At 45.6% G+C, this 10625-nt stretch overlaps 1 protein-coding gene across 2 annotated transcripts; it reads left to right on the top strand.

Annotated features, from left to right (window-relative positions):
- The first annotated feature begins 7005 nt into the window (after positions 1-7005).
- PIP4P1 (phosphatidylinositol-4,5-bisphosphate 4-phosphatase 1) lies at positions 7006-10585 on the top strand. Of its 2 annotated transcripts, none has more exons than XM_015453210.3 (7): positions 7006-7268; positions 7611-7801; positions 8156-8262; positions 8710-8815; positions 9002-9054; positions 9146-9236; positions 9733-10585. In XM_015453210.3, the coding sequence occupies exons 1-7, from the start codon at positions 7127-7129 to the stop codon at positions 9874-9876; spliced, it is 834 nt and encodes a 277-aa protein (XP_015308696.1). In that variant the 5' UTR covers positions 7006-7126; the 3' UTR covers positions 9877-10585. The 2 variants fall into 2 exon arrangements, with proteins under 2 accessions (XP_015308696.1, XP_015308695.1); XM_015453209.3 differs by having other exon boundaries at positions 7006-7289.
- The last annotated feature ends 40 nt before the right edge of the window (positions 10586-10625 follow it).

Raw genomic sequence — 10625 nt, 5'->3', positions numbered from 1 at the left:
GAGAGAATGGCTTGAACCTGGGAGGCAGAGGTTACAGTGAGCTGAGATCGCACCATTGCACTCCAGCCTGGACAACAGAGCGAGTGGCTGGTTCCTGAGAACTTATTAGCACTTTGAAAATAACAATGCACACAAATTGAAAGAAAAATATTTCGTTCTTAAATAACCACAAATAGTTACTTATGGGATGTGTGCATCTGTTTGGCACTACTCAACTTCTCACATGTTGGAATCCAATGCTGCCACCCTCAATTTCTGTTCCATGCTGATTTTTACACAGTACTTTTTTTTTTTTTTACATAGTACTTAATTTTTATCAGAGGGACCTTCTAAAACCATCTTTTGTAAAGATATGTTGTCTGTATATATATATTTTGAGACAGGGTCTCACTCTGTCACCCAGGCTGGAGTACAGTGGCATGATCTTGACTCACTGGATTCTCTGCCTCCTGGGTTTGAGCCATTCTCTTGCCTCAGCCTGCCGAGTAGCTGGGATTACAGGCTCCTGCCACCACACCTAGCTAATTTTTTGTATTTTTAGTAGAGACAGAGTTTTGCCATATTGGCCAAGCTGGCCTCGAACTTCTGACCTCAATTGATCTGCCCGCCTCGGCCTCTCAAAGTGCTGAGAGTATAGGCATGAGCTACCACACCCGACCAGATATACTGTCATCGAAAGGAATGTAGCACAATCTAGTGTTCCAACTGTGAATCACCTCAAGTTAATAGGTCACACAGTGTTTAAGAAATATAAAATATTGCTGTTTCCTTTGAAAATTAAAACTACTCCACAGTACCCTTGTGAGCTTGTACTTTGGCACAGAGTTTGGGAATCATGGCCCCAGTCCCTCCATGACACCTCATTCCTGAATCTACATAGTGTAAATGAATGGGCTCTAATAAAACTATCTGTTTATGGATGCCATCTTCACCCCTTATTTACTCGTTGTGTGGTCCTACGCAAGTAAAATTCTTATTATGCCTCAATTTTTTCCTCTGTAAAATAGCGATAATAGTACTATTTTTGCAAAGATTATATAGAATACCTTTTACATGTTTAGGTAACTGCCTGACTATGTAATAAGCACACATTAAATGCTGGCTATTATTATTAATCTCCATTGTCTCTTTCTCTTTTGATCTTTCTAGACTCACCTAACCATAAATTGAATCAAAATAAAAACTAGAGGTATATCCAGCCTATCAATTCCAGTGAATCCCACACTGTTCAAAACAGAAGGCACTAGCCATGTGTGGCTATTTAAAAGTAATAAAATTAAGATGAAATATAATAAAAATAAAAATTCAGTTACCTAATCATACTAATTACATTGTAACTTCTCAATAGCCACATGTGGTTAGTGGCTACTACATTGCATAGCATAATTACGTTTTTATGCTAGAGCACAGCACTGCTCTTACCTTTTCTAGTCACTGCTACCTTGTATCCACATAAAAGAAACTGGAACTGTGCTTTATTATTTACTTTTAGGGTAAAAGAGTTCCTGTAGCATTCCTATAGACAGGAACCAATCATCAATCTTGGATGATTAGAGTTCATTAATGCCTTATTACCCTTTCTTCTATCTTCTCATCACTTCTATCTTCAGAGGAACTCCTTGTCCAGGAACATACTTAGTAACACACTTATCCTGTACCCTCAAGATCAAGGAAACTAAAAAAAGGTGGCAGGAATAGGTTCTAAGTCACTCAGTATTGCTTTGTGAAGTGGGGAGACATCTCTAGATAGTGACTCCCAATGTCAACAATTATAGAAGCAAGCTCTATAGGCCTGTCAGGATCCTTTAGATAGGGAACCTGTTTTATTCCTGCCCTCTCAACTGAGATCTCTCATTATCTCTAGATCACAAGCTAAATATGCTCTTTTAAAAATATCTACCCCTGGCCAGGCACAGTGCCTCAGACCTGTAATCTCAGCACTTTGGGAGGCCAAGACAGGAGGATTAGTTGAGCCCAGAAATTTGAGACCAGCCTGAGCACATGGTGAAGCCCCACCTCCACAAAAAATACAAAAATTAGCCAGGTGTGGTGGCATCTGTGGTCCCAGCTACTAGGGAGGCTGAGGCAAGAGAATCACCTGAGCCCAGGAAGTCAAGGCTGCAGTGAGCCGTGATGGTGCCACTGCACTCCAGTCTGACAGAGTGAGACCCTATCTCAAAAAATAAAATAAAATATCTACTCTCCTTACCACCATAATCTTTGATCTTCCATTTTCTCCAATTACTGAAATTAAAACATTTTAGGGTTTTTCCTGGTTTTTTTTTTTTTTTTTTTTTTTTTTTTTAGATAGGGTTTTGCTCTGCCACCCAGGCTGGAATATAGTGGCTCAACCTCAGCTCACTGCAGCCTCAATCTCCTAGGCTCCAGCAATCCTCTTTCCTCAGCCTCCCAAGTAGCTAGGACTACAGGCATGCACCACCACATTCGCCTATTTGTCATTTTAATTTTTTTAGAGATGGGGCCTCTTCATGTTGCCCAGGCTGGTCTCAAATTCCTGGGCTCAGGTGATCCTCCCACCTCAGCCTCCCAAAGTACTGGGATTCCGGGTATGAACCGCCACATCCGGCCCTTTTATTTCTGTTATAGAGATCACTTTTATTTCTCTTTTCTAAGAGTGAGACTTCCATTTGTGCCTCACTCAGTGGTAGGAAGAACAGAGTAGAGATAAAGGACTGGCCTACCACCCTCTATTCCAAAGACCTTAGCTCCTAGAAAGGGAAGCCAAGAATTCCCTAAAGGAAAGAGTAAAGAACTGAGGCCTAGGAAGAGCAAGGAGCACAAGGGAGCAAAGTCCCAATGTAATTAACATAAATTAATCATTTTAAACCAGGCCATACTCTACCCCAATCCCATCCGACCCCCCGGCAAACTACCCCTGGTCTTAGTTGACTCACTCTGCACATTACCAGAAACTTTCTGTGCCTTTGAAATGCATTAAGGGATTGTGTTGTTTTCACACAGGTGGTAAACTACCACTTCAGGAAAGAGGAAAAAATAAATAGGGCATGTGGAATATGTGAAAAAAAAAAAAAAAAGAAATCAAATTGGGACACTTTGGGTCATAGAAGCCAAGCAGATGTTTTCCACCCCATCCTCTGGCCATATACACACTGTAGTGGTTATCACTTTGTTGGAAATCTAAAGAAAAAAATGCTTTGAAATCTTCACAGTTTCTTTATATTCTATTATATAACACACTGAAGTGTGTTCCCCCAAATTCTTATGTTGACTCTCTAACCCCCATTGTGACTATATTTGGAGATGAGATCCTCTAAGAGGTAATTAAGGTTAAATGAGGTCATAATGGTGGGGCCATAATCCAACAAGACTGTTGTTCTCATAAGAAGAGAGGCCAGGCAGGGTCTGTAATCCCAGAATTTGGACACCAAGGCAAGAGGATCACTTGAGCCCAGGAGTTAGAGACCAATGACCAGCCTGGGCAACATAGTGAGACCCTGTCTCTACAAAAAAAAAAAATAAAAATATTAGCCAGGCATGGTGGCATGCACCTGTCGTCCCAGCTACTTGGGAGGCTGAGGTGGCAGGATTGCTAGCACTCAGGAGTTCAAGGCCACCATAGACTATGACTGCACCACTGCACTCCTGCCTGGGAGACAGAGTGAGACCCTAAAAGTGTGGAAAAAGAAGAGAAAGGAAGAGAAAGCAAAAATGTGTGCAGAGAAAAGTCCATTTGTGCCACAGTGAGAAGGTGGCCATTTGTAAGCTAAGGAGAGAAGCCTCCAGAGAAAGTAAACCTGCCAATATCTTGATCTTGGGCTTCCAGACTCCAGAGCTGTGAGAAAATAAATGTTTGTCGTTTATGCTATCTGTAGTGTTTTGCTGTATCAGTCCTAACAAATCAGTACACCTCAATAGCCTAATTGTTCTCAATCTAAGTGGGAAGATCCCACCCCATAAGTAAAAATCAGGCAGTACCTGAGATGCCCAATATTTACCCGAGACAATATTAAAATGATTTATCTGTATAATACAGGTACCAACCAATCAGAACCAATGCCACCATAAACAACCAATGCCAGCCACCCTGTAGTGTCCCAGCTGAATATCCGCCCTGCTTGCAACTGCAGCTAACAATATTGTTCAGTACCCAGCAAATTTATCCCAAGATGGGGCTTAAGTTACTTTGTTAATTAATTTGAGAGCCATTTATCAAGCAGCTTCTATGTTCCAGGCATTTAGCATAAAAGGGGGCCCATCCCAAGCACCTTTTCTCTGCCACCTCTGTGCTTCTGCCCCTTTCAGTCTACCTATCAAATTATTTGAATGTAAAACATTAGATCATAAGTCAGAAGACCGGGATTTAGAGCTCCATTTCAGTCTGTCACTTAGCTTAAATGACTCCAGTTTACACAGTTTCAGTTTCCACATCTGTAAAATAAAGATATAGTCTTGGCTTCCCTGTCCATTTCACACTGGATTCTGAAATCAAATGAATACAACAATGAAAGTGCTTTATTGGCTGAGCACAGTGGCTCACGCCTGTAATCACAGCACTTTGGGAGGCCGAGGTGGGCAAATCAAGAAGTCAAGAGATTGAGACCATCCTGGCCAACATAATGAAACCCCATTTCTACTAAAAATACAAAAATTAGCTGGGTGTGGTGGCGTGTGCCTGTAATCCCAGCTACTTGGGAGGCTGAGGCAGGAGAATTGCTTGATCCTGGGAGGTGGAGGTTGCAGTGAGCCGAGATCATGCCACTGCGCTCCAGCCTGGCGACAGAATGAGACTCTGTTTCAAAAAAAAAAGAAAGAAAAGAAAATACTTTATTAACTGTAATCAAGTTACAAATATTATTATTTTTTGCATTTTTCTGCCTATTGACCTACTCAAGACAGAGCTCAGGTCCTAGTTATCCATGCGCAATATTCATTTTTCTTTATGTTTTAGAAGTTTTCTCTGGCTGCTCTAGTTAGACGTGATCTTTTCTTGAACTTGTATTACATTGTTTAATTCTTTTATTATGAAGCATGTGCTGTATCATGAATTTCTAGTATTGATATTTTTCCATATCATTTTTTTTTTTTTTGAGACAGGATCTTGCTCTGTTGCCCAGGTTGAGATCATGGCTCATTGTAACCTTGAACTCCTGGGCTCAAGCAATCCTCCACCTTAGCCTCCCAAAACATTGGGATTACAGGCATGAGCCACCACTCCTGGCCTGATATTTTATACTGTCAATGTTTACAGTATTTTGTCTCCCTGCCCAGAATGTCTTTCACACTCCTTTTTAAGGAGTGTCTTTCACAAAGTGTAGATATTTAAAAACTATTTTTAGGACAGTTTTTGGAATATATGTGTAACTACGGCACAAATAATGAAATCTACTCCAACCTCAGACAATGCTTGAGTGTCCGTGTGCCACAAACAGCAGAAAGAGCAGCAGACTGGCCTCCCTCTATGGAGCTACAACCTCTTCCCTATTTTGTATCTGGAGCTTCCTTAGTTCTTTAAGTGTCTGTTAGGGGCTCTTATCTAACTGGTCGAAGGTTACTAGCTTCTAAGTAGAAGTTGGCCTGAGAAAACCCTGTCTAAAAAAATCAGGAACTAGATGAAGTCTCCAGCCCCTGTAGCAGCCAAGTGCTGGGACGTCAGCAGTTCCTTTGTTATTAAATATTTGGGGCTGGCTGTACTTTCTTTCATGCACATTCCTTCTCAGTGGAGAATCTGCTAGCCAAGCTGACAATGGACCTCCTCGCGGTTTATTTTTATCGATTCCTTGTTGCTTCCCATATTTAAAGCAGTCCCAATTTGGGTTATGACTCGGGAAAAAATCCAAGTGCGGTTCAGGTGCCCATAAAGACCACAGGAGACTTCAGGTAGGGGAGGGAGGCACTGCCCCTTTGCTGGAAGCAAAGTTGAGACAGGTCTAAAGACTGTCCCATCTGTCAAATAACGTGACAAAAATAACCTTGGATTTGATTAATCCAATCAACAAACTGCTAATAACAAATGTTAAAGGTTGGTGGTCATAAAATTGAGTAAAGGTACGGTGGCTTGCGCCTGTAGTCCCTCCCAGCTATTGGGAAGGCTTAGGCGGGATATCAAACCCAGGAATTTGACTCCAGCACAGGCAAGACCCCATCTTTATTGAAATTTTTTTTTTTTTTTTTTAGCAAAACGACGAAATCTTCTAGTATTGGAGACACTCATGAAAAGATAATTTAACAATTTGATCAGCAGTGGGGAGAGACGGGCTCTGTAAGGGCAGCTTCCAGGAGAACCGAGTCTTGCGTCCTGTCCCCAAAGTAACTCCAGCGACAAAGGCTGGAGAGATAATCTTAACTTTTTAATCCATTTCCTCCTGGTACATCATTACCCTGACTTTTTAAAGGTATTTCTTCGAGTAGAATGGCTAACTTTGTCTACTGTTCCCCACCGTCCATCTTCTCCCCGCTCTCAAGATCCCTAGTTTCCACACTCCTTGATTGCACCCGCCCAGCCTCCTTTAAAATGCATAAGCCACGCCCCCCATGTTCTGGCGCTAAGTTCGGGCCAATGCAGTTGCGCCGCTAGTATCACAGGACTAGGGAAGGAAAGTCACCAGCCAATAGAAAACCAGTTATAACGCAAAGCCGGAGAAAAGTGTTTCAGTGTTGTCTTTGAACCAATGAGGGGCAGAGCAACAGAGCCCGTGCAGCTTCCAGAAGACCAGTTGAGCAGAAGCAGCCTAGCCCCACCTCCTGGTCTGGAGGTAGCGCGATGGGCGTCGCTCCCAATAGCTTGCAGAACCTCTAGTCACGTGCAGGTTTTGCAAGCCCAGCAGCATCTGGCAGGTCATGTGACAGTTGACGTTTGTGCGACGCTCCCCAATGGAAAAGGAGAGCTGCCTTCACAGGACTAGGAATTGGTTTATCTACGCGAATAACAGCATGACCGGGGCGGGGAGAGCCTATCAAGTGCTGCTAGACGGAACGGGGCGGGGCAGGCCACTGGTTGCGGAGTGAGCTGGGCGCGCGGCGCGCAGGCGCCCTGGGGACCCGGTAGCGGCGGTGGCGGTGGCGGTGGCGGTGGCGGTGGCTGCGGCGACGGCAGAGGGGAAGGGAGCCGGATCGCCGACCTGAGCGGGAGGCGGCGGTGGCGGCCATGGCGGCAGATGGAGAGCGTTCCCCGCTGCTGTCCGAGCCCATCGACGGTGGCGCGGGCGGCAACGGTTTAGTGGGGCCAGGCGGGAGTGGGGCTGGGCCCGGGGGAGGCCTGACCCCCTCCGCACCACCGTACGGAGCCGGTAAACATGCCCCGCCCCAGGGTAAGCCGGGGCGGGTCCGAGGTGCTCCCCGGGGTACTCTGAAAGCCGGGGAGGGGGCGGGACCGAGGGCGGAGGCGGGTCCCAGTCGCCAGGTGCGGGACTGCTGCACCTGTGACTGGGCGAGGCTTCCTTCCCTCCGCAATCGCGACCACAGCGTGGGACGGAAGGGGGTTCTGAGCAACCTGATGCAAGCGCCAATTATGAGAAGCCCTCCGAGCTTGGTCAGAGGGTTGAAGATCAGAAAGACTTCCCTACCACCGTGGAGCATCAGTGGAGGATGTCTGTAAGTGATCCCAGCCCTTCTATTTTCTTCCTCTCCAGCATTTCCCCCGTTCCCCGAGGGACATCCAGCCGTGTTGCCTGGGGAGGACCCACCCCCCTATTCACCCTTAACTAGCCCAGACAGTGGGAGTGCCCCTATGATCACCTGCCGAGTCTGCCAATCTCTCATCAACGTGGAAGGCAAGATGCATCAGCACGTAGTCAAGTGTGGTGTCTGCAATGAAGCCACCGTGAGTTATACATATCTATGAAATGGGCCCTGTTTCCTGGATCCTCTTTCTGATGTCTTGATTCTAGACCCTGACCTTGCGGCTGTTAGCCAAGTGCTCTTGATGATACCCAGGTTTCAGTTCCAGGTGTCTCACACAGCCATTTCCCCAAAAGCCACTCACCAAAGCTAACGTTTACTTTCTCTCACTTCACACCTAGCCTAGTTCCTATTTGCAAATCTCATGTTATAGTCTGTTTTATTTCTCCTTCCTGGCTTAGCACCTTATTTTTCTGATCTCATAAAGAGTTTTTGGAGGGAAGTGGAGGGGATTGGGATTAGAGGTTTGCTTGCTGATGACCCTGTTATTCTCTAGCCAATCAAGAATGCACCCCCAGGGAAAAAATATGTTCGATGCCCCTGTAACTGTCTCCTTATCTGCAAAGTGACATCCCAACGGATTGCATGCCCTCGGCCCTACTGGTAAGAGGCATAATGTGGGGAAGGGCATAAGTGGGCAACTGGAAAGTCAAAAAAAGATGAGAGTATATAGAGAATGTAAAGGTGAGAGAGCCTAGTGTTTATTTGGAAGGAGAAAAGACTTTGAAGCATATGCCTCAGGAATGTTACAGCTGTCTTTCTCATTTCTCAATAAAAATATTGGGATGAAATGATGTCATTTAGGAGAATAGACAGCCTTGGGGACTGGGTGTGTTATCCTGAGGTCGGAGGGGAATTGGGGACCTGAAGTTTAAGCAGTGCTCTTTCTTTCTCAAGGATTCTTGAGGGTATACAGTTGGGGGACAGAGTATTTTAAGTGTACAAAGTCGAGTGACTTGATTGGCAGGGAGTGGAGGATGTGAAACAGGGACTGTGTGAAGATTTTTAGGATTAAAAACTTTTCAAACAAAGTCTTTTTCTTTTGTATAGCAAAAGAATCATCAACCTGGGGCCTGTGCATCCCGGACCTCTGAGTCCAGAACCACAACCCATGGGTGTCAGGGTTATCTGTGGACATTGCAAGAATACCTTTCTGGTGAGGAAGAGGTATTGGGAAGGGGAGGGGAGAGGAGACTAGGAGTCATTTCGAGTATATTTCTTGGAGTAATGGTAATGACCCCTGAAAGTCTGTCCTATGGGAACATGTTCTGCATCCCCACCCCAAGGTTCTCATTGAGGGGGACCCTGCTTGTGCTATTATTTTCGTTTTCTTTCTCCATAGTGGACAGAGTTCACAGACCGCACCTTGGCACGTTGTCCTCACTGCAGGAAAGTGTAAGTGATTAGGGATTGAGCTGGTCATTGATGTATGGAGTAAAAACTCTATGGCTGTAGAAAGCATCCATTTCTATTTGCCTCCCCACAGGTCATCTATTGGGCGCAGATACCCACGTAAGAGATGTATCTGCTGCTTCTTGCTTGGCTTGCTTTTGGCAGTCACTGCCACTGGCCTTGCTGTGAGTACCCTTGCCCCAGTCTCTTTCATTCTGCAGCCTCATCTCCATAGGCTAAGATTTGGGAAATTGCTACCCTTAAAAAAAGTGGAAGAAACTTGGGGGAGTAGTTTGTTTTAAGATATGGATGAGCTAAAGTGTAAGGTGGCTGATCAAACAGACTTTATTACTACTAAGAGTGCAAAATAGCCATCCTTTGTCTGTAGGATGAGGATAGGACAGTGAAGTGCTTAATTTAAGAGTTGCTATTTGCAAACCTGGCTCAGTTGTCAGATATGAAGAAAAACTGAGATACAGTGTGGGATGGGATGAGTATGTTACTGCCTAAGGGAAGGGAGCTGAACAGCTCTGCCTTTAAGAAGGTCCCTGAGGGTGGCTATATGTGGATAAGAAACAAGGACTGAAGCATGAGTTATTACTGTTCTTAGGACTAATAGGAGGTAGTGGAGACCAACATTAACCCCATCTTTCTTTTCTTCTCCCTCCTTACCTTCATCAGTTTGGCACATGGAAGCATGCACGGCGATATGGAGGCATCTATGCAGCCTGGGCATTTGTCATCCTGTTGGCTGTGCTGTGTTTGGGCCGGGCCCTTTATTGGGCCTGTATGAAGGTCAGCCACCCTGTCCAGAACTTCTCCTGAGCCTGATGACCCACAGACTGTGCCTGGCCCCTCCCTGGTGGGGACAGTGACACTACGAAGGGAGCTGGGGTAGTTAAAGGCTCCCGGGGCTTCTATAAGGAAGCCAAGCAGCTGCCTTCCTTTTCCCTGGGGAGAGGTAGGAAGGAACCAGGCCCTCACTTAGGTTTGGAGGGGCAGATAAGAGCACTGCTGACCATCTGCTTTCCTCCAAGGGTTGCTGTGTCTAGGGTGAAGTAGGCAAAACGTTGCCCTTAAAACTGGGTCCTAAAGACGGTTCCAGCCTTGTCCTTCCTGTGTGCTCCCTGAGAGCCATTCCTGTCCCTTACACATTCCAGGGCAGGGTGGGGGTGGGTAGCCCTGGGGGTTCCCCTCCCTCTTGTGCACCATTAGGACTTTGCTGCTGCTATTGCACTTCACCAGAGGTTGGCTCTGGCCTCAGTACCCTCAGTCTCCTCTCCCCACATTGTTTCCTGTGGGGGTGGGGTCAGCCGCTGCTCTGTACAGAACCACAGGAACTGATGTGTATATAACTATTTAATGTGGGATATGTTCCCCTATTCCTGTATTTCCCTTAATTCCTCCTTCCAACCTTTTTTACCCCCCCCCCCTCCCAGTTGCAGTATTTAACTGGGCTGGGTAGAGTTGCTCAGTCTTTGGGGGAGATTAGGGACTTATCCTGTGCTTGTAAATAAATAAGGTCATGACTCTACCCTTTTTCAGTTGTTAACTTGTATGCACGAAAATACGAG

This window comes from Macaca fascicularis, chromosome 7, assembly GCF_037993035.2.
Source record: "Macaca fascicularis isolate 582-1 chromosome 7, T2T-MFA8v1.1".
In the NCBI taxonomy this organism is placed as follows: Eukaryota; Metazoa; Chordata; class Mammalia; order Primates; family Cercopithecidae; genus Macaca; species Macaca fascicularis.
The sequence above is the reverse complement of the archived record's forward strand: the minus strand, read 5'-3'. Positions and strand labels throughout refer to the sequence as shown.

Coding starts and splice junctions, on each gene's coding strand:
- PIP4P1 (XM_015453209.3), top strand. CDS start 7,127: ATGGCGGCAGATGGAGAGCGTTCCCCGCTGCTGTCCGAGCCCATCGAC. Junction 8,816..9,001: donor ATTGCAAGAATACCTTTCTG/GTGAGGAAGAGG, acceptor CTTTCTCCATAG/TGGACAGAGTTCACAGACCG. Junction 9,055..9,145: donor TGTCCTCACTGCAGGAAAGT/GTAAGTGATTAG, acceptor GCCTCCCCACAG/GTCATCTATTGGGCGCAGAT.